The sequence below is a fragment of the Eulemur rufifrons genome, chromosome 15, assembly GCF_041146395.1.
Source record: "Eulemur rufifrons isolate Redbay chromosome 15, OSU_ERuf_1, whole genome shotgun sequence".
In the NCBI taxonomy this organism is placed as follows: Eukaryota; Metazoa; Chordata; class Mammalia; order Primates; family Lemuridae; genus Eulemur; species Eulemur rufifrons.
This window is the reverse complement of record NC_090997.1, coordinates 9,442,500-9,466,032: the sequence shown is the minus strand read 5'-3', so window position 1 is coordinate 9,466,032 and position 23,533 is coordinate 9,442,500. Positions and strand designations below refer to the sequence as shown.

Sequence of the window (23,533 nt, the reverse complement as noted above, 5' to 3'; positions counted from 1 at the left end):
GGTCTTTACCTTCCCTTTTGTATAAGGATTTGGGGTGAAGGGGACTGAGATTTTTATTTTCTTTTTACAAGTGTGTGTTACCATCCACAATCTTAGAGGACTCTGTTTTTCATAGAGAGAAAGAGGCACACCCCCACCATTTCCAACACATACTGGATCTTGACTGTATAATTGCAGGAATCAGATTGTTCTGTGTTTGAAACCCAGTTTTGTCACCTATGAGCTGTGTGACCTTGAGAAGATTACCTTCTGGCCTCTCTAAGCCTCAATTTTCTCAGTTGCAAAATGGACACTCTCTTCATTCCAGGATTATTGTATTAAATGATACTGAGCATGGTGCTTGGTGTGCAGGAACCATTCAAAAAATGATATCCACTTATTCTGTGACTTCTCCGTATATGCTCCTTTTTTGAATGAAGAGGCCAAGATTGTTAATGTCCTTTTGGGTTACAGTTGGAGAAAGGCATCTTGAAAGATAGAACTGACTGTCCTACAACCAGGGTCTGGACTGGGGCGAAGTGAGTGAAGTGGGTCGTGCAAGTGCAGGATTGGTCTTGTTTTTATTTAAAATGTTAATGTTTCATGAATTTTTAAACATTGATTTTAATTTTTTGAAATACTGCATTAAAATACTCCTAATCTTGTGAACCGAGTTTTCTTGGCATCCCTCTTAAATTCTGCACCCAAGGCAGTGTCTCATTCCTGTGGCCCTAGTCCTGCCCTGCTTACTGCGCTTTGTACCAGTCACACCGGCCAGAGACGCCTGGAGGAAGACCGGGCTTGCTCCCTGAGTTTACCCTGCTGCCCTGAAACACTGACCCCCCAAGGAACGGGGCGGAGGGGGCGGACTACAGCTCCCAGAGGGCCGCGCGGCGCGGCGCCCTCGCCGATTGGCCGCGCGGGCCCCGCCCCCGCCCCCGCCCCGCGCGCTGACCCCGGCGAGCGCCGGGCTAGTGTGCTCCCGAGGCTGGCTACCAGCCGAGCCTGGCCTCTGCGCGCCGGCTTCATGGCGGCTCGGCCGCTGTCCCGGATGCTGCGGAGGGTTCTGAGGTCCATCGTCCGGAGCTGCAGCTCGGGGGCTCCGGTGACGCAGCCCTGCCCCGGGGAGCCCTCGCAGGCTGCCGCGGAGGTGAGCCCACCCCTCCCGCCCGCATCTGCACCCTGCCGGGTTACGCCAGAAGCACCTGGCCGGTCCGCGGGGCCGCTTCTGGGAGGGACCCTCGGCGCTGTACAAGGGGTGCAGTGAGGAGCTCCAGGTAGCCGGCTCCGTCTCACCCGCTAGCCAGCGGGCAGGGCTGCTCGGAGTCTCGCTGCTAAGCCTCCCTGCCCCCAGGCACGCCGCCCTCCTCCAGGTCTCAGCTTTGGCCAGAAATGGGGCAACCGGGGGACTGGCACTTTGGGTCCAGTGAAGTGTTTTATTAGTACCCCTCAGCCCTGCCTGACACCCCACCTCTTCCCTGAACATTCTCCCTCCCTGTCCCCTGAGAGGAGGGTGTCTGTGTGTGACCAAGTGTTCCTGTGACACCTGCTTCACAGCGTGACTGACTAAACATGTCACCTTGGTGCCACCAACAGTCAGTTGTCACTTTGTAGCCACAGGGTTCTGTGACCCATCCTTTGCTGACTCTCTCTTTCTGTCTCATTTTTATTAACCTTGGGAGAGTTCAGCCTCATTCTAGAGCAGGACAGAGCAGACCTGGCCTCTTCCAGGTGACGGATTCCTGCCTCTCTTCACGGTTTGGGGTAGGATCCCTCAGTCCTTGGCAGCGCCCCTCGGAATGTTTCAAGTCTTAGAAAGTTTTACGTTTGTTCCTGTTCTTTTGCTCGTGTGGTTAGGGAGTAATCTGGAGAGAAAAGCATCTCTTCTCATTTGGTGAAACCTCTTTTCTAGACCTATCTAGTAGTTCTTTTCCTGCCTCCCAGGACTAGGCTTCATGTCCAGGGATTCATCACCTCACTGCTGCCCCTCCCCCACGTTGCTCAATGACGGGGAGGACTTCTGCCCAATTTGTGTTTCCCAAGTCTACGCCCCTCTGGGATCCTCAGATAAACAGGATCCCTTGCTGGGAAGTGAAGATTTTTTTAGTATCTTTGAACTCTGAACTTTATTGAGGAAAAGATAGGAAAACAAAGATGGCTGAGATCTTTAAAGAATTTAAGAAAAGGGAAGTTTCTTCTCTGCCCACCCCCCACCCCCCAATTTATTTTGTACCTTTCATGAGAGGACTTGTGTGCTAAGTGACTTCATGTGTGGTCTCATTGAGTCCTCACGATAAACCGTGTGAGGTGAGCAAGAGTCTATTTTCCGGTGAGGCTGCGCATCAAAGTTAACTTGCCTCAAGTCCCAGACCCATAAAGCAGGGGGCAGGAGCTCAACTCCGAGGCTTGTGCTCACACCTCCCTACAAGGAGACCAGGGACAGAGGCTACTCCTGTCCTTCCCTTCACACTGCAAGGGAAGGGGTAACAGAGCAGAAAGAACATAGAGTCTAGGGCAGAATGCGGGGGTGTGTTCCAGCCCCACCCCTTATTAGGTGTACAAGCTTCAGCAAGTCCGTTCACCTCTTAGTGCCTCGGTTTTCTCATCTGTAAAGTGGAAGTGATACTGTCTACTTCATAGGGTGTTACAGGGATTAAAATCATTAACATAATGGTAACATACATACTAAGAACAGAGCCTGGCACATATAGGTGCTGTATTATGTAAATGTTGGCAGTGATGATTATTATCCTTGCTGCCATTGGCACATGCTGTGTCCTGTTAGTCCCCTCCCACTTGGACATGCAGGATAGCCATTCTGCCAACTGTTTGATCACAGACCTTCCACCCTGGACACCTCCATTAGTGTTAACCTCAGCAGACTGGGAGCGCCTGAGGGCTGGGTGCTCCTCTGCCTTTTACTTCCCCACGGTGCTTAACACAAAGTTGTGCGGGCATTGGACTCAGCAAGTGTTTTTGGCTGTTTGAACCCCAAATAGTGGGGAGTCACATGACACAGTAGACGGAGCAGTGGGCAGGAGTCCCATGTTTTCCCCTTCCAATTTCACCTGGCTCTCGGGGCTGTCACTTCCCCTTGCTTCATGTCTCTAAGACCAGAGGGTTGGGCCAGCTCATCCTAAGATGGGGAAGGCACAGAAATCTGTCTTTAAGAGAATCTCGGAGGCGAGATGAGTCTGGAGATATGTTAATATATATTCAGCTCATCTGCAGAGCTTGCCAGTTGACAGGAGCGGGGCGAGGGGGGGCATCTGGAACTTCTGTACCCCATTCCCTTCCTGTAGTGTCCCTCTCCCCACACCCTCCCCACAGGGCTCTGGTGGTCTGGTTTGGGATCAGAGGTGCTTGGAGAGCCAGGATGGAAAGCCAGCTGGCACTGTCCGTCTCGTGTCAGGGTGTGGGTGTGAGAGAAGTGAGGTGTGAGCGGGAACTGGCTGTGAGGACAGTGGAAAGGGGGACTTGGGCTGGGTCTGAGGACAGGTTGAGCAGCTTGTACAGGTGGAAAGGGCACGTGGTGGTGTGTGGGTCGGTGGGGAGGTGGGTGGGCGAGACACAGCGACCTGCCTTTCTCATTGGGGCAGCACAGACAATCTTCTCTGCAGGGCTGAGCCTAGCCCGAGAGCACTGCACCCTTCTTTCTGCATGTCAGGCTCCATGCAGCCTTTGTTGGGGCAACAACACAGGCCTGCTGCCTGTGGCAGGGGAGAGAGTGACTCTGGGCAAGGCAAAGGCACCCAGCTGTTTAGGGGGCCAGAAAGAACAAAGCGGCTAGGAGTTAGGCTGGAAGGAAGTGGGAGTGGGAGAGGTGGGAGGAGCACAGCAGGACCGGGCATGGGGAGTGAGGGAAAGGAGCAAGAGGGCACTTTGCAGGAGGTTATCTTGACTTCCAATCTGCCCAGCTCCTCAGAATCGAGTATCAGTGAGGTGTGACTGTCCTTGCCAGGAGCCGTAGGTGTAAAGACCTCACACTTAGGGTGGGAGTGAGAGGGGTGGGAGGGAGAACCAGGCTTGGGGCTAGGCACTTTACTGGGTCTTCTCATTTAAGAGAGATTAATTTTGAGGGACCCCTGGTATATATCATCATAATAGCAGGTAAATCGGGGTGACTGATAATTGGGTTTGGAATGTGCTCTTTTTCTCCTGAATAACTCTTAGACTCTGGAACTATTTGGGGGCTAGGCTTTACCATTCAAATCAGATGCCCAAGGTTGTGACTGTCGGAGGAAGACACTTGAGAGTGGGGTATCCCCTTAACCAGCTCCTTTGTACCACCCTTCCCCACCCCTCACCCCAGTCTGCATTGGGTAGACAAGAGATAAGCAGTAGCATATGGCAGGCTGTCTCGTGCCTGCTTACAGTACTGGCACTGGTGGCCCTGGGACAGCTCAGACCCTACTTGTCCTGCTTTGGGTGGTGAGACAGTAGCTTTGAAACCCTGCCTCAGGCCATACGCCATTAGTAGGGTTGGAAGACCAGGAAATTGACACGGAGTGGGAAAATTAGTCATGGCACACGCTGTGGTGTTCCTCTACAATCCCTTATTGAATACCTACTGTGTGCCAGGAACTCCTGTCATTGAGTTCGGTGGGATTATTATTCCCACTATAGAGTTGAGGAAGCTAAGCTTTAGAACAGCGGTCCCCAACCTTTTTGGCACCAGGGACCAGTTTCATGGAAGACGGTTTTTCCACGGAGGGTGGGGCTGTGGGCGGTGGTTGGGGGTGTCATGGGTCAGGGGAGGGTAGTGCAGGGCTCAGGCATATGATGTACCACCCGTTTCCTAACAGGCCACGGACTGGTACCAGGTCACCACCCGTGGGTGAAGTTTTAGAGAATTTAGGCTACTTTCTCAATAGCTAGAGCCAGGTTTGTAATCCAGGTTCACCTACTCCAAAGCCTTTGTTCAGAACCACAGCTATGCCTGGATTAAAATAGCACCAACCCTGCGATGTCCACAGGCTGCACAGTGGAAAGCTGAGGCATTCAGTGGGGTCAGAGTCTTTGGGGTGGTGCTCTGTCATCAGTCCCCCTTAGAAGCTGCTCAGGTGATTTTGATGTGTGCTGCGGTTGAGAACCACTGCACTGGACTACACCATTATGACAGTAGAAACCAGCCTGGAAATGAACGATTGCCCCAGCGTAAGTGGGTTTGCATACACTTCCTTTCTCTTTACATTAGGGACAGGCTGATTTGTTCATGGACACAGTGGTTCAACACTTGGTACCAACATACTGTGCTAGATGCTGGGGATTCCGTGTCAGGCAGGATGACTTGTCACGCAGAGGAAACAGCCTGGTCCAAGCGGGGGCCCTGGGAATAGGAGCAGCTCAGGGCTTTTTGTTACCTCTGATGTGTTCCAGACCTATCCTGTAATTCCCTCTGAATCCTGGGCTCCTTTGACTAGTGCTCATAGTTTTTTCTTCCAGGGACTTAAAAGGGGAAAAAAAGTGGAAAAATGAAGGTAGCACATGCAGTGTTGGAGGAGAGAAGATGCAGGGACGAGGCTTGTTAATATCCAAGTAATAGTTTGCGTGGCTGACAGGGTGAGGGTGTGTGTTTGGGAGGCTGTATTGGGAACTGGTGGTGCAGCCTGAATCCCATACTCTATTCATAGATAAGGCCACAAAAGTTCTCAAAAGTGAAATCTGGCCGGCCCCTCCGTGGCCAGAACAAAAATGTTGAATTCCATTCTCGATTGCTCCATCACAGCGCTTGCTCTTGGATTTCTGCTGAGTCATGCTCCTTGGTCCTCTCACCTGCTCCCAATTCCTGGGTGTATTTTGGCTCCTCTCTCACCCAGCCCCCGCCTCCTATATGTTAAGATTAGGGTGGGGGGGAGCATCGTGGCAAGTGAAGAGGCAGAGTCTGGAGTGACTAACAAAGGACTAAATTGCAAATAGCTGTTGATGGAAAGGAGGGTGCAGCACCGCTCTAAATCTGGATTCCAGGCATCTCATCTGGACTCTGGTGGCCGATGGGATTCTGGATTATGGAGTGGCCCCGCCCCACCCCCATGGCTACCCGTGGAGAGGCAGTGGGTGAGTGTGAGCTTTTTCCATCACACCACAGGGACGGAGGAAATGACTGTTTATGAGTGTAACAGACTGCAGTTCAGAGAAGTGATTGCTGCTTGTTTCCCATGGGAATGTGAGCAGGGTCTCTCAGAGGGGCTGGGAAACTGGTCTCGGGTGGGTAGAGTAAGGAAAGTTTTATGGACCCAGGAAAATCATGAAAGCACTCCTACACGCTGTCACTCGTGTCCCTTTTGTCTTTAAGTTAATCAATAGCTTTTGACCCTGGCTGCAGATTAGAATCACAGAGATTGAAAACACAATAGCCCCAGAGGTCTGGATTCATTTGGTCTTCAGTGGAATATTTTTTTAAGTTCCCCAGATGGTTCTAATGTGCAGCCATGACTGAGGAACTTGATGAAGCAAATGTTTCTTTCTGCTGGTGTAGACATGCAGTTTACCTTGGAGCTCTGGAGGGCCTAAGGCCTCTGCTTTCTTAACAGGATCATGATAATCCTAGAACCTACCAGCTTCTGATCCCGGCCACCCCCCATCTTTACTCCTAGCAAGACAACCTTAGCCCCTTACTGTGTTCTTATTTGACAACTGGGAAAACAGTCCTGGAGAAGTTAAGGGACTTTCTCAGGATGCCAGGTCACACCTGGCCCAGTCCAGAGCCCTGTCTGTAGATCTCGTGGATGGCCACCACAGTCATGATTTCTTTGCCCTAAAGATTCTAGAGAAGTGACTTCTCCCCACCCTAGTCGTCATCCTACCTTCTTGGACTCTCCCTGTGTAATCAGAGGAAAGAATTTAGAACCTGAAATCAGAAGACCTGGATTTGAATCTTGGTTCTGCCAAGGGTGTGTTCTTGGACCCCATCAGAGCCTTAGTTACCCCTTATGGGGTGGGTGTGGGAATTGAGCAGAGGACACTCTTTGGAAACTTGAAGATGCTTGGTAAATATTACTTCCCTGGAGCAATTATCTCATCCGCATCTGTGGGGATCCAGGGCCCTGCTCTCCAAGGGGGAGAGAGAGAGCAGAGCAGATCAGAAGGCTAGATCACACTCAGGCGTGAGAAGAGCCTGAGGTCGGCTCCCTCCTTTTTCTCCTCAGGAGGAGTTTGGGCCTTGCTGAGAGCCGCCAGCAGTCTCCTCCCTCTTGGGCCCCACCCCAACAATGGGTACATAATCCTTCTTTCTGGCACTGGGTAGAGTGAAGCGTAAGGACTGATAAAGAAGGATAAAGAGTTCCCCTCTGCCTTCACTCCACCTTGCTGCCTAGCCAGAGATCCCACGCCCCAGCTGAGTGCCCAGGGGACGGGCCCTTCCCTTCAAGCCTGTTTCTCAATCAGTAAACGAGACGGACAATCTCAGCTTCCCAAGGATTGTGGAGAGGTTGGAAGTGCTGTACAGATGTCAGGGTGAGGAAGGGGGCAGTGGCAGTTGACGTCTGGGGCTACCTCCGTTCTCCCAAGGTGGTTCTCCCTGTGCCCGACCCCCCACCCCACCCCAAGCTCCCTCCCTGTCCTGTCCTTGCAGGAGCTGTCCCGACGGAGGCAGTTCCTGCGGGAGCACGCGGCCCCCTTCTCCGCCTTCCTCACAGACAGCTTCGGCCGGCAGCACAGCTACCTGCGGATCTCCCTCACGGAGAAGTGCAACCTCAGATGTGAGTTGCCTTCCTGGGCCCTCTCTGGGCTGCCATCCCTCTGCGGAAGCGGTTCGGAAATCTGCGCATGCCCAGAATTCTCCGCAGTCCTCCTATTCCGCTTTCTAACCTCCGCACCCACCACTCCTTGCTTGCCAGGCCAGGTGGGCTTCAGGGGCCAGATTGGGGTCAAGGTTGAGTTTTATGCTTGTGGAAACTGGGTTCTACTTGGGATTAGACTTGAGAACAGAATCACCATTGGGTCTAGGATTGAGATCGGGTCCTGGACCTCTCACTCTTCAGGGCCCCTTCCTCTTGTTTCCCTGTAGTTCCCAAAGTCCAGCACGTGGCCGGGAGTGGGGGGTGGGGGGCTGGACATTATAAATAAGTAAAATACACAGCAGTGCCCTGGCCAACACTGCCAGCCATGGAGACACCCGAGTTCCAGGACAAATGAGCTGAGGCTGTGCCTAGCACTCATTTCGTAACACTCTGGGGCTGTACCCTCTGCTGGTGGGCTGCCAGAGTTCTGGTCTTCCTCCCTGTCTTCTCCCTTCCCCTCCTGCCTTCCCCCTTCACCTCCACCTCCTTCCTTCTCTTCCTCCCTGCCCCCTCCCTCCTTCCTTCTTTCCATTGTACCTCACCATAGGAAATGTATTTATTTCATGGCTCAATAAATGCATACAAATGTGTTTAGTAAATGTTTAACCAAACAAAACATACTATATGTACTACATACTAATATTCTTACTCATTCTCTTTAATCTCAAAACACCAGTTCTGGACCCAGATCACTCATTAGACTTCATGACCCTCTGGCAGATCCTGACCCAATCCTTAATAAAACCGTGTTGCAGGAAGCGTCGGTAGAGGATGGCGCCTCCCCCGCCACGACTCACCTCACGTACCCCATCCGCCCCCTCACCCTGAACAAGTAGCACCTCAGTTTTCCAACCCAGACAGTGGGACTGAGGGTGACCTGAACTAGGTACTAGGTAGGTGCTTGTAGCCACACAGGAGGGCAGCTCTTACCAGGCCAGGGAGTACTTCTCCCTCTCCTCATGGCACATGCAGAGAAAGAGGACTGTTTGCCTCAGCTAGAGGAGACGATGGAGGATGCCCAGTGCGGAAGGAACGGCCCCAGGCCCCCGCCAGGCCCTGCCCAGCCGCTGGGGGAGTCAGGCCTTGGCGCCCGCTACCTCAGGCCAGGCTCTGTGCTCAGCCTAGCTCATCTTCAACCTGTGCCCTCTGCCCCCAAAGAGGGATGTCACAGCCAGATGGGGATGGGGGGTTGACACTTTGGAGATGAGAAAGGTGAGGCCCAGAGGGACGCTGGCCTAGAGTGTGTACCACCTGGGATTTGGTGAGGTCTTTCCTCATTGTCTGGATGGGGTTCAGGGAGACTTGGCCTGCTGGGAGTGGGGAGCTGGGGCACCACGGGTCTGCCGTGCCCACTGCCTACCTCCACGTCCTGTCCTTCCCTCAGGTCAGTACTGCATGCCCGAGGAGGGTGTCCCTCTGACCCCCAAGGCTGACCTGCTGACCACAGAGGAGATCCTGACCCTCGCCCGCCTCTTTGTGAAGGAAGGTGTCACCAAGATCCGGCTCACGGGCGGAGAGCCGCTCATCCGGCCAGATGTGGTGGACATCGTGGGTGAGTTGGACACAAGTTGTCACCTCCCTCCCCAGCTCCCGCCTCATCCAGCGGGACTCCAAAGTTAGTGCTGAGATCGGCAGCTGACATTCATCTAGAGCTTGGTGCCCACTGAGTCCTGCAACACCTCTGACGCAGGTGCTATTGTTGTTATTCCCATTGTGATGGGAAAATGAGGCTTAGAAGTTGAATAACTTGCCAAGGTTATTGGGAAGGCTAGTAAATAACAGATCCCAGTGGGTGGCTGTCATATTGAGACCAAAGTCCTCCCCAGGAGCCCACATGACCTGGCTCCTGCTGTCCCATTGGCCTCTCACCTGGCCCTCTGCCTCACCCCCTTCCTAGTCACACGGCCCCCGCGCCCCTTTGCACCTGTTGTTCTTTTTGCCAGGAGCTCAGGACTCCTGCTGGACCTCCCCCAGGCCTCTGCTAACATGTGGTCTCCTCAGCGAGGACTTCCTCAACCTTTCCTGTCTAAAGCGTGTCCCCAGACACACCCCAGATACTCTCTCCCAGAAGTTGGCAGGCTACAGCCCGAGCCAAATCTGGGCTGCTACCTGTTTTTGTCTGACTTGCACGCCGAGAATGGTTTTCCTATTTCTAAATGATGAGGGGAAAAAAATCCAAAGAAAATTAATATTTTCTACCACGTGGAAACTATGAAATTCTAAGTTCAGTGTCCATTAATAAAGTTTTATTGGCATGTAGCCATGCCCACTCACTTCCATGCTGCCCATGGCTGCGTTTGCAGAGTGGAGGAGTCGCAGCAAAGATGGTGTGGTGAAGCTGGCCGGCAAAGTGGAAAATATTTGCTATCTGGACTTGCAACCCCTGCCCCACCACCTTACCCTACCTTGTTTTTCTTCGTAGCATTTACCTCATCCTGGCATTGTGTGATTGGGTTGTGTGCTTGGTTATTTGTCTGCGTCCCCCATTAACGGGCGCGAAAGCTCTCAGGTTGCTGGAGCAGGTTTTGCTCACAGCGCCTAGAACCGTGCCTGACACATAGGTGGTGCTCACTGAGCCTTGTTGGATGAATGAAGAGCGGGTGAAGTGCAGTCTCTTAGCTGTGCCTCCTCACCAGCAGCGAACCTTCTGGCAACTTTTAAATCTGTTCCAAGCCTCAGGGCAGTGACAATACCTCCCTTATAGGGTTGACCCTAGGAGGAAATGAGAATGAAATGCCCAGCGTGTGGCCAGTGCTCTGTAAGGTAGCTCCGCACAGCCTCTCGCCGTGCACTGTGTCCAAGCCCCGACATCAGGAAGAGAGGGAGCTTTGCTCATGTAATTTTAGAGGATGAAATCAGAGGAGTATAAGGTTCCATGTTCTCGATTGCTGCCCGCCACCCTCAGCTGCTCTGGATGGGATCTCCCAACCCGCAGCTGTGTGCCTCACTCACTGGTTCGTAAATGTTCTCTGGAGCACCTGCTTATGTGCCTCGTACTGTGCTGGGGACACAAAGACAAATGAGCCGCAGGTCTGTTGGAGGAAGCACCTGCTGGGGTGGCATTGACCCGCTATATGTAAGAGCCAAGCAGGGGGAGCTCAGGTGCTGGGGGAGCCCCAGGGAGGAGCCCAGGGCCCCCTGACAGCCCTCTCCTCCCTCTTTCCCCGTGGCCTGCTCCCTCCAGCCCCGGTCACTGGGATCCTGCCATCATCCCTGTGTTGGACGAGCTGGCGCAGGCAAGCTGACCCCCTGTTCGGGACAGCTCCTGAGAGCTGAGAAGCAGGCTGGCTTCCAGGAAAGAGCCGAACTTCTGAACCCAGCTGCATGCCAGGCCCAGCCCCCTCATTCAGGCTACTCCCAGGCCACCACCTGCTGGCATGGGCTCCACTTTGTGTGGGGGCCTGTGGGAGAGCAGAGGGGGTGAGGATCACTCGCTGGTCAGGGAGGGGCAGGATGACTGGGCACCAACACGGGCACTCAGAACTCTCCACCAAGGCCCTGACTGGCACAGTGGGAGGAGTGAGACCCAGGAAAGTTGGCAGCCCTGGTCCCATTCTGCCACTTCCTGGCCAGGTGAACTTGTACAGGTTCTTTCCCCACCCCGGGCCTCAGTTTCCTCATCTGTAGATGAGCCACTTTACTGCTGTGGTTTTCCTGGCTGATGACATGGGAGGGGCAAGGGGTGACTGCCAAATAGATGCTGGTTAGGACAAGGACCTGCCTACAGTGACCCGCTTCTGAGGATCTGCCTCCTGCCTCCAAGGGGGTGGGTGGGCAGGTCGGAGAAACACTATACCCCTCTCCTCCCCACCCCTTCCCTTCCCTAGCGCTTGAAAAAGAGTGGCAACCACACTACCGTGAATTCTCATGGTGCTGCTCCCGCAACCACTTTGACATCTCTCAGGCCAGCCTCTTATCTTCCCCAGAGGTGCTTCTTCAGAGCAAAACAGCCCTGGAGGGTGGGGCAGGGGGTGCTAGTAGGGGAAGGAGGGCTGGGGTGAAGGGAGGGAACAGAAGTCAGGGCTGGGATGTTCACGAACACTTGTGCCCACCCTCCCAGGTAAGAGTTTTGTGGGCGGAGTGAAAAGATGGCAGGTTTCAGGTCCCTGCCTGAAGCTCTGTGAGGCTTGGGGGTGCTGCAGAACTCCCCATGGGAAGGGTAGGGCCCCTCAGTGCTCTCTGGTGCCCTCTGTCTGCAGTCATCAGTGATGCCTTCTGCCACACCTTGCCTCTCTGGGGCTTCTCCAACCTGCCTTGTAAGTGGGGAGGTTCCTCTGCTCCTTCTTTTCAGCTGAGATGAGTTTAAAGTAGCGCTGTCCTGTCTCTCCGCATCCACGCCAACATGTGTTGTTTGGGGACTTTTTGATAAAGGCCATTCTCACTGGAGTTAAGTGATATCTCATTGTGGTTTTGATTTGCATTTCCCTGATGATTAGGGATGTTGAGCATTACACTGCTGGTGGGACTGCGAACTAGTGCAACCCCTATGGAAAGCATTATGGAGATACCTTAAACAGATTCAAGTAGACCTACCATTCGATCCAGCAATTCCATTATTGGACCATCTACCCAGAGGAACAAAGGTCATTCTATAAAAAAGACACCTGTACCCGAATGTTTATAGCAGCACAATTCACAATTGCAAAGATGTGGAAACAACCCAAATGCCCATCAATTCATGAGTGGATTAGTAAATTGTGGTATATGTATACCATGGAGTATTACTCAGCTATAAGAAATAACGGTGATATGGAGTCCCTTTTTTTCTCCTGGAGAGAGTCGGAACCCATTCTATTAAGTGAAGTATCCCAAGCACCACATGTACTCACCAGCAAATTGGTTTCCCTGATCATCACCTAAGTGCACATTTGGGAATAACACCAATTGGGTTCGGACTGAGGTGGGGGGTGGGGAGAGGGGATGGGTGCATAACTACATGATGAGTGCGTTGCGCACCGTCTGGGGAATGGACACGCTTGAATGTTCTGACTCAGGGGGATGGGGGTGAGGGAAGGGGATGGGGGTATAACTACATGATGAGTGCAATGCGCACTGTCTGGGGAATGGACACACTTGAAGTTCTGATTCGGGGGGATGGGGGTGGGGGAAGGGGATGGGGGTATAACTACATGATGAGTGCAATGCGCACTGTCTGGGGAATGGACACACTTGAAGTTCTGACTCGGGGGGATGGGGGTGGGGGAAGGGGATGGGGGTATAACTACATGATGAGTGCAATGCGCACTGTCTGGGGAATGGACACACTTGAAGTTCTGATTCGGGGGGATGGGGGTGGGGGAAGGGGATGGGGGTATAACTACATGATGAGTGCAATGCGCACTGTCTGGGGAATGGACACACTTGAAGTTCTGACTCGGGGGGATGGGGGTGGGGGAAGGGGATGGGGGTATAACTACATGATGAGTGCAATGCGCACTGTCTGGGGAATGGACACACTTGAAGTTCTGACTCGGGGGGATGGGCAGGACACGGGCAGTGTATGTGGCCTGAACTTTTGTACCCCCCATGATGATAAGCTGAAATAAAAAAAAAATAAAAATAAAGTAGCACTGTCCAATAGAACTTCTCAAGTTAATGGAAGTGTTCTACACCTCTGTTGTCTGATACTATACGGTGACCACTGTCTACACATAGCTTTCAGCACTTGATCTGCTGCAAATGTGACTGAGTAACTGAATATGTAATTTTGTTACATTTTAATTAGTTTAAATAGCCTCCAGTGGCCGGCATCTGTTGGAGAATGAAAGAGGGATTTTTCAAAAGAAGGGGGAAGGGAACTAAATACACCAGTATTGTAATAGTTTTGGAGGAGTTTGCAGAGCCCTTGTTTTGGATCCTAGCTTCAAGAACTACTTGTCAACTGTCAGATGAGCTTGGCTGAGCCTTAGAATCCCTCAGTGTTGTAGCCTCTTCCTCTAATTTCTCTTTTCTTTCTTTTTTCTCTTCTTTTGTTTCTTTCCTCTTGTCTTTCTTTCCTTTCCTTCCTCCCTCCCTTCCTGTCTTTATTAGAGAGCAGCTGGATCTCAGAACTTAAAGCCCACAGAGGCCTAAAGCAATAGAAAGCCATTGACAGATTTTGAAAATGGTTAAGTTTTTTGCTTTGTGTTATTTTTGATAGACTCCAGTTGCACAGAATTAGATTAATTCATAATCCTTGGTTCATGAGATATACTCATGTTAATTTACTTATATGTTTTAGTAATGTTATAAATTCCTAAGGAAACCCAATACCCCACCAGGTTGGTTTTTTTTTTTTTTTTTTTTTTTTTTAGAATAAGAACACTGGCCAGAACTTTTAACCATCTGTTTGGTCTTCCCTATGCTGTACCTACCCCCACCCCAACCTCACAACCTGAGGTAAACACTCCTAAATGTTGTGTTCATCATTCCTTTGCTTTTAAAAAAGTAGATGTAATGCATTTGAACCTTATAAGTATCATGCTGTGCGTAGTCTTTCAGGGCTTGCTTTTTTGATTCAAGTGAAATGCATACATGTTACCCAGAGTTGGAGTTCTGTTCTTTGCCCTCTAAGGTCTGCTATTCCATTATGTGACTAGACCCTACTTTCTCCTTTTAAGTGGGCATTTGAGTTGTTTCCAGTTTTTTTGTAGCAAACAATGCTGCTTTGAACATTCTATTCTCATTAACATATCTTGGTGTACCATTTCTCTAGGAGTGTAATCGCTGGATCATAAAATAGGTGAATGTTTAACTTTGGAATACAATTCGGCATTACTTTATAAAGCAGTTGTGCCAATGTACAGCTCACCAGCAGCATATAAGAGACCCTGCTGAACATCTTCCCCAGCATTCAGTATTTTTCTTGATTGTTGCCAGTTGAACAAGTATAAAATTATATTTCATGGGATCTTGATTTGTATTTCCATGTTTAAGAATGAGGTCAGGCATCTCTTCCCATGTTAATTAGCTGTGTGTATTTCTTTCTCTGTGTAATACCTGATCATGTCTTTTGCCAATTTTTCTATTTGGTTATTTGTCCTTTCATACTGATTTGGTAAAACTTCTGTACTCATGTTGCAGATATCTTCTCCCAGTCTCAAAAATCAAGCTACACCTTGTGTAATGATTCTTTTGATCAGTAGCAGTTCTTAAATTTATCAGTTTCCTTCTTTTATGGTTAGTGCTTTTTATATTGTGTTAATGAAACACCTAACTGAGGGTCAGATCAACCACTGATGTTTTCCACTAAAAAAATTTTAAGCTTTGCATTTAAGTCCTTAGTTCATCTCTGATGATTTGGGGAAATCCAATTGAATTTTTTTCCTATGAGTAGCCATTCATTCTAGGTCTTATATTGAACCGTCCCCACTTCCTCCATAAATCTGCCATGGAGGTATTGCTGTTTCAGGTTCTGCGCTGTTCAGTTGGTCAGTTGTCTGTCTCTGTGCCAGCGTAACACTATCTTAATCACTGTAGCTTCATAGTAAGTTAATCATCTGGTAGGGCAAGTCCATTTTATTCTTTTGCAACAGTGTTTTAGCTATATTAAGCCTTGTCCATGTAAATTTTAAAATCACCTTATCAAGTGTCATGGAAAATCCTGTTGAGATTTTTAGTTCATTGAATTGGAGAAAATTGACATCTTTTTTTTCCAACAACCTCCTTGCCCCCCCAAGAGCCATTTACCCCCTTTGTCCGGCTTTTTGCTCTCTGTGACCCCTAGAACCACACTGCTCAGGATCCTTGTCTGCTGGCCCACTCTTTGCCTTTATGCTGAGTTTTTGACAGTAGCCAAATTCCCTCAAAGACAGACTCTCACGAAGCAGCCCCTCCTTCATGGTGACTTTCCCGGGCCCCTAACTTAATTTTCTCCCATGTCTCTTTGGCCCTAGGCGTGGTAACAAATTCCCAATTTTGCTAGCCCTAGTGCTGTGCTATCCAGTTTTTGGTCCCTTAATCCTGCCCACACATTTATAAGCAGACTTTTCATTATAGTCTCTTTATTTTAACCATCTGGGATGAACTCAACTTTATGCTCATTTTTAAAACTTACATTTTGTTTTTTGTTGCTGTTGGGTTCCTTTTTTACCTAGCCAGGCTGCTGTCTCCTGTCAATGGTATAGTCTGTCTGTTTAGAGTCTTTGAAGTCTTCTGTGCTAACAACCATATTATCTGTAACTAAAGATAATTTTTTTCTATCTATATGCCTTTAATTTTCTTTTCTTAATACAAAATCTAGGACCTCCATTGTGCAGTGTTGAATAGTAGTGGTAATAGGAGAATGCTCCTAATTTTTCCCCATTTAGAATGATGTTTCTTATAAGTATTTTTCGCAAATAATTTTTGTCCAGTTAATGAAGCTCCCTTCCTAGTTTACTAAGGTTTCTTTTCTTTTTTTAATTGCATGCTTTTTCTATTTTATATTAGGATGATCTATGGGTTTCTTCTTTACTCTGTTACTCTGAATAATATTTATAGATTTTCTAATATTAAACCTGGAATAAGCCCAAACTAATGATGCTATATTATAGTTTTATGCCCTATTAGGTTCAGTTGGCTAATATTTTTTCTTAGGTTTTTGCCTCTGTATCCATGAGTGAAATGGGCCTGTAATTTTCCTTTCTCATGACTGACTGAACTGATTTGGTATCATGTCTCAAAGAATGAGTGAGGTTGTATTCCCTCTTAACTCTGTCAGCTGTGAGACTTTGTATAAGTCCGTGATAATCATGTCTTTGATAGTTTGGTAGATCTTACCTGTAAAACTCTATGTGCCTAGTATTTTCTTTGCAGGGAGATTTGTAACTGATGCTTCAATTTCTCTAATACTTTTTCTATTCAAGTTCTATACTTGTTTTGCAGTCAGTTTTGGTGGATATTTTTGTTTTTTATATTTTTAAGAATATTCGTCATTATTTCTGACTTCAAATTTGTTAGAATGAAAGTTGTTGAAGAAAAATATTTTCTTATTTTCTTTATCTCTGCTTTACTTGTAATTTTGGCCTTTTTTATTCTTACAATGATTTATTTGTGCCTTATCTCTTTTTTCTTAATAAATTTTGCTAGAAGTTTATCTATTTTGCCAGTCTTCAACAAACAAACTTTTGGATTTGTTGAATCTCTTCACTGCTTGTTTGTGTTCTCTTTCATTATTTCTGTTTCTAGTCTATCCTAGCCTATTGCTTTCATAAAATTTAGTTTTAAGTATTTGTTAATTTTTATTTTAGTTTGTTCTTTGACCTAAGATATCTATAAGTAGCATTTTTAATTTTCAAGTATATGATGATTTTTAACTTACATTTTATTATTAAATTAGAACTTAATTGTATGATAATCAGAGAATGTTAGCTATATGATACTTGTCCTTTAAAATTTATTGAGGCTTGTGTTTGGAATTGTTATGTCTTTGATAAATCGAACCTTTTATCATTATGTGCTAGGTCTTTCTATTTAATACTTTGGTCTTAAGATCTATGTATTTTATTTTACTTAAGTTATATTAGTTCTCTTTGGTTTTAATATGTCTGTGTTTTCATCTTTTTATGGTAAACCTTTCTGTGTTCCTATACTTAAGATATATTTCTTATACCAGCTAAGTTTTGTTTCCCTTTTCAAATCTGAAACTCTCTGTCTGTTAACTAGTGAGTTTAGTCCTTTTACCTTTATTGTGATTATTGATATTTGGTTTTATTTCTATAATCTTTTAATTTGCCACACTTTATGTTTATTCTTCCTCCTTTTTGGTGTTTAAAATGATACCCCCCACTTCTTAAGAAAAGAACTCTGGCACACTCTTCTGCCCCCTGATTTCTGAAGCCCTCCGCCATGCTTATTGTTGATATTTTCTGGAATTTTACTTCTAGGTTATTATGAATTGTCTGTCCCTCCCTTTTAAAAGCACACTCTGTCTTTGAATACAACAACAAACTTTACCAAGGTGTTTCGTCACCTTTAACTCTCACGGTGTTGCAGCATCTGCTGAATTTTTTTCTTATTTCATTAGAGTATTTCCTCTAAAAGTTTTCAATGCAGTTCTTTGTATGGAAAATCAAATTAAATCCAGTATCACAGATAGTTTTCATAATGTTTTTAGTACACTTATGCCCTGTTAGGTTCAGATGGCTAATATTTTGTTTATGATTTTGCATCTGTATCCATGAGTGAAATGGGCCTAAAGTTTTGTAATGTTATTTGAATGAATATAAAGTTTTAGGTTCAAATTTCTTTTCTTCAGTATGTGAAAAACGTTACCCTGTTTTCTTCTTACAGTCAGCATTGCTGTTGAGAACAGTTTTATGTCAGTTTGGTTTTTACTCCATTGTAGGTAATACGTTCTTTTGCTCTGAAAATTATTAGAGTGTTTTCTATGTATCTGATTTTCTTAAATTTTACTATAGTGTGTCTAGAATAGGTTTTCCTCATCAGTTCTGATGACATTCGTTCAAATTTCCCTTTCAATTCTACACTGTTGTCTTAAGTTTGGAGAAAATTTTCTCTATTATTTCTTTAAATATTTCCTTCTCTCCACTTAAATTTTTTCCCCCAGGACCTCTATCATCTGGATGTTGTCCCTTCTACTTCCAGCCTCCATGTGTCTTAAATTTTATTCTGCATTTTTTATTCTCCTCCTCTTTTTCCTGGAAGAGCTCCTTAATCTTATCTTCCAACTCACTAATTTCTACTTCTGTGTCCATATAATTCTTTTTCTTATATCTTATGTTCTTTATTTCACAATTGTTTTTACCCTTTTCTTGGTACAATTTTAGAATTTTATTTCATATAGTTATTTTTTCCTAATTTTTTTATTTCTTTTACTATATTTATCATGCTTATCTTATGTTCTTGGTCTGACCATTTTAATGTTTTTTCTTTTATCAGTATATTTTAAAGGATTTCTTTTGGGAAGGGGTTTGGGAGAGGAAGCTCAAGGGTCTCTTTAGTTTAGACCTGAATTTAGGTTGCCCTGAGGGTTTTGGCTATTCTGCATGGCGTTGCTTAATGTGAAAATGTTTAAGGCAAGATCTTAGTCTTTGATAGGTGGAGAAAGCTCAAGGAAGTGAGGGGGAGTGTCTCAGGTCCCAGAATGACACAGTTATTCACTTTAGTTTGTTATCTCCGCACCAGACAACCAGCCTTGCCATCAAGACTGCATGAGTTGTCCACTGCACAACTCCAGGTGATATTATTCACTTAGATTATGATGAGAATGACACCCTCTATGGTTGTGGTAAGTGCCCATCCGGTAGGTCTTTGCCTTGAATCCTTCAGGGAGAAGCAGAATTGGAAGGAGGCAATCACCCTTGATTTTAATCCACCATTCCTGGGGCTTGGGCGTGGGGAAAATGGAGCAGTGAACGCTTGAGTGTGGCCAGTCCACACCTCTTGTCTTCAACTCCTCTTCCAGCATGACTTGGCAGCCTCCCTGAGTTTACCTCCAGTAGGTTCTGAAACTAGTTCTCTGGGCGATTGCCACCGATTTCATCAGTAAGGGGATAAGCAATGATTGTGCCAACGTGTCAGTGGTCAAGGGCAAGAATAAAGCTTAACCTGCCCTGCTTTCCTGTATCTGCTCACATTCTCTGCCTTCAACCCCAGGCTACCGCCTGCACCCCATGCCAGTTCAGAACAGCTGTCTGTCTTCCTGAGTTTCTCAAGACTCTTGTTTCAAGTTCTTAGATTCTCTGTTTTTCTTCGGGGTTGATTTGGCAGAGGGAGCAAACAACCACTGCTGATTTTTACCTTGTTGGTGGAGCTGGGAGCTGGGGTGAAGCACTTTTCTTTCTTTTTCAAACAACTTTCATTTTTAAACTATTGGGGTTTTTGTTTGTTTGTTTGTTTTTTAACAGAAGTAATACGTGTTTATTTCAGATAAGCAAAAGAATGTCACTACTCCTCTCTTGGTATCTTGGTTTGGTGACCTGCCTGCCTTTTTTCTCTGCATCTGGTGCTCACTGTTTTAACCTGCTCTTTCTACCTAATAAAACATGTACATTTCCCTGCACCCTAACATAGGATTTTACCCTCATTTTTGGTTGCATAATGTTCTATCATCCAGAGAAAACATAATGTAAGCAGTTTTCTATTGTTGGCTATCTGGATTATTTCCCACTTCCCTGTATTATGTATTGCTCTGTAACAAATATCCTTGTAGGTAAATATTGTTCACATCCGTGATTATTTCCTTAGGTTGAGTCTTAGAAGTGAAATTCCCGGTCAAAGGCTTTATAAAGTTCCATACATAACCCCTCTCTGGAAAGGTTATATAATTTTATTCTTTCACCATGGGTGTATACATTTCAATGCAGCCCTGCCTAAGCTGATGATTAATCTTGTAATCTCCTGCTGCCTTTTTCTCAATTCAGCTTCATCTGAGCACTTTTCTCCTGGTTTCTGCTCTCATGCAGCATCGAGCTGATTTTTCACAAAGAGACGTGTTCATGTAGTTTCTTACAAGCACCCAGTCTGGTGGCTGGAAGGGTCTAGTCAATGGCACTGTCCATGTAGCACAAGCTAGACTAAAAACCAAGGGGTATATGTGTTTCCCTACATTATAAAAGAAACCTTTTCATTATAGAAATAAATTTTAGCTATAAATAAATGTAAACATCAACTATAATCCTATTGATCAGAGATAACTACTGTGAGCATTTGGACACAGTGTATCTTTTCTCTAGATGTTATTGCATTTGAATGTGAGCAGGTGGGTTTTTCAGGCTCATTCTTTTCATTCTTTGTTCCTATGTGTGCAGTTCTTCAGGAATTCCTTTGCTCATTTCCCAGCTCTCCCATTTGTTCTTCATATGTGTCCATTCTGCATTTCCATTCAGTTTTTTCTTTCTGTAACTATATTTTTTTTCATTTCCAAGAGTCCTAATCAGTTCGTTTTCGTGTTTTCAGGGATGCCATATTTATCCCAATGAGGATATTCCCTCTGTTTTTTAAAGAATTGTCTTCTGTTTGCTTGTTGCTTCTTTTTCTTCTTTCATTCTTCTGTCTGGGGAATTGGTTATCTTTCTCTCCTAACCTCCTCCTCAAATGTCTGGCGATTCTTGGCTGTGTACTCATCTTAGTGCCTGTGGTCTCATTGGCCTGCCTGGCAATGCTGTTTCTGTTTCTGCTGGTTGCCCTGAGGAGGTGGAGAAGGGGCATGGGACTGGGACTCCATGTCTCCTGAGTGTCTAGAGAGACTCACCTGCCCCCATGGCTGGCTTTAGTGTCTACACTGGTGCTCTAGCCTTGGGGCAAATGCTTCTGTTGCATTCCTCGTGCTGACAGGGAAAAACAGGCCAATTTGCCCAGCTCCTCCAAATGCAGTTTCCCTACCAGGGGATGTCCTTGACATGCCTTGGGACCCCTCTGCTCCCTGTACCCACAGCTGCTAAGCTTGGTGCACACTAGTCACCTGCCTTGTTTTTACAGAACCTTCTCCTGGGTTCGCTTTGGGTAGTGTTCTCTGTCCATCTGATCCCATCTGCTTTCTCTCTTTCAGTACTTCTGTGCCTTGCTTGGCCATCAATGGCATTCTTCATTACCTTCCAATGCTGTTACAGATTTTTAAAAAAATCCTTCTGTTATTTCTAGAGATTTTTAGTGGAATGGAGCTGTCAAATAGCACACAATTCCAACTCCTACTTGCTTCTGTTATACAGAGTATCAGGACCTGTGTAGATGGCTGTGAAGAGCAGAGTCCTGAGTCAAGTACATGTGAAATTGAATCCCAGCTGTTCTTACTAACTGTGTGACTTTAAGCAATGTTCTTAATCTCTCTGAGCCTCTCTTTCTCCTCGTCTACTAAATGGGGGTACTCCTTGTTGGGAGGCTTCGGTGAGCTCCTGTGTGCAGAGCCCTCAGCACAGCACCTAGCACAGCATGAGCACTCAGTGCTTCAGTTTTTCGTTGTTTTGGTCGTTGTTTTTATTTTTACATTTCTCATTAAGCTAAGGCTTGGTTAATAGAGGTCCTCACAAATCCTCTTTTCCATCCATCTTGTTTGGACAAAGCTTTGCCTTCCAGACCTCTCCCGGCCTCACCAAGAACAAGCTGTCTGACGCCCTGTCCCGTTGTCTCTGCAGCCCAGCTCCGGCGGCTGGAAGGGCTGAGAACCATTGGCGTCACCACCAACGGCATCAACCTCGCCCGGCTGCTGCCTCAGCTTCAGAAAGCTGGTCTCAGTGCCATCAACATCAGCCTGGACACCCTGGTGCCAGCCAAGTTTGAGTTCATCGTCCGCAGGAAAGGTGATCCCATGTGGCACAGTGTCCCTCCCAGGGCCGTTGTGGCTGGGGAAGGTGTGGCCATTGCTAGGCCAGGGGCCTGGCCCCTTCCTCTTGGTGTCTGGGCCAAGGCCAGCCCCCTGCCTGTTTTTGTATGAGTTGAGTCAAGAATGGATTTTGCATATAACATTTGAAATCAGTTAATAATGGGGAACATTAACTGTAGACCCCAATTAAACAAAATATCATCTCTGAAAAAAGAATTCCATTCTTCCATCCCATTTGTAGACCTGTATTATAAAATCTCTACTCAATTACCATATTTTGATTTTAATCAATAACAACTTTATGACATATATTTATATAGGATCCTCAATTTTGCCTCTTGACTTACAAAGCCTAAAATATTTACTCTCTGGCTGCTACAGAAAACGTTTGCCGACCTCCAGACTAGGTGGTCTCTGAGGCTCCTTATAGTTCTGGCTTCCCTGAGGGTGTTTGGGGCAGGGGAGAGGGAGAAAGTTCCTGGACCCGTGTTTCTCTCTCCCTGCCCACAGGCTTCTACAAGGTCATGGAGGGCATCCACAAGGCCATCGAGCTGGGCTACAGCCCGGTGAAGGTGAGGACGTGCTCTGCCACTGACTCCGACTTCCTCCCTGCTGACTTGGCCTTCCCTGCAGCTCCCTGGCCCACCTGGCAGCCCACACCTGGCCAGCCAGCCCCACCCACTTCCTCCCAGCCGCATCCAGCCCTGCCTGCCCCCAAGAGAGAAGGGAGAAAACCAGTGACCCCCTGGAATCCCTCAACTTAAGAACTGAGTGGGGAGAGGCAGGGAACAGCCCCCCAGTGGAAGGCCCCAGTGGTGCTAGACCCCTAAAGGTCATGCCACAAGAGAATATGGGGGGGACAGGCCTCACAGTCCATTGTCCCTTGGCCAGGTTAACTGTGTGGTGATGCGAGGCCTAAATGAGGACGAGCTCCTGGACTTTGTCATCTTAACCAAGGGACTGCCCCTGGATGTGCGCTTCATAGAGTACATGCCCTTTGATGGTCAGTGACACGGGGCGGGAGGGAGGAGGGGGCTGGGCCTGGGGCGAGGGGGTGGCTCGCCCTGTGGGTACTGTTGACCCCAGGAATCGGGGGGCGGGGGGAGCCTAGGCAGGCGCTGGCTCTGCGGCTATGTTGGGGCATTGGTGGCCTCTCAAGAGTCCAGTGTGGGTGTGGTTTGATCCACCCATTTTAGGCAGGGCCCCCTGTCCTCCCACCCAAGAGGCTGGGCAACTGATTTTTGTGCTGGGGGCGGGGATGGACTTGAAGGCCCCAGGGCCCCTTCAACTCTGTGATTTAACAGCTCCCCCACCTCCCCCCAACCCAAATATAGGCAACAAGTGGAACTTCAAGAAGATGGTCAGCTACAAGGAGATGCTGGACACCATCCGGCAGCAGTGGCCAGAGCTGGAGAAGCTGCCCGAGGAGGAATCCAGCACAGCCAAGGTGAGGGAGCAGGAGGGTGGGGCGGGCCTCCCCCTAGGATTAGAGCAGGGGCAGTGGTGTGGGCAGTGGGAAGCATGGCAGAGC

General features: G+C 47.7%; 1 protein-coding gene across 4 annotated transcripts in view; it reads left to right on the top strand.

The window, feature by feature from the left end:
• Window positions 1-958: 958 nt before the first annotated feature.
• The window catches only part of MOCS1 (molybdenum cofactor synthesis 1), a 29,540-nt gene continuing 6,965 nt past the window's right edge, over window positions 959-23,533 (top strand). For 2 of the 4 annotated variants that reach the window (XM_069488950.1, XM_069488953.1), the window contains exons 1-7: window positions 959-1,129; window positions 7,553-7,679; window positions 9,145-9,312; window positions 21,815-21,979; window positions 22,513-22,574; window positions 22,894-23,005; window positions 23,337-23,449. In XM_069488950.1, coding sequence (XP_069345051.1) covers window positions 1,007-1,129; window positions 7,553-7,679; window positions 9,145-9,312; window positions 21,815-21,979; window positions 22,513-22,574; window positions 22,894-23,005; window positions 23,337-23,449 — 870 coding nt within the window. In that variant the 5' untranslated portion in view covers window positions 959-1,006. Of the gene's footprint in view, window positions 1,130-7,386; window positions 7,435-7,552; window positions 7,680-9,144; window positions 9,313-21,814; window positions 21,980-22,512; window positions 22,575-22,893; window positions 23,006-23,336; window positions 23,450-23,533 lie in introns of those variants that run through there. The other 2 variants (XM_069488949.1, XM_069488952.1) reach the window with 2 other exon arrangements.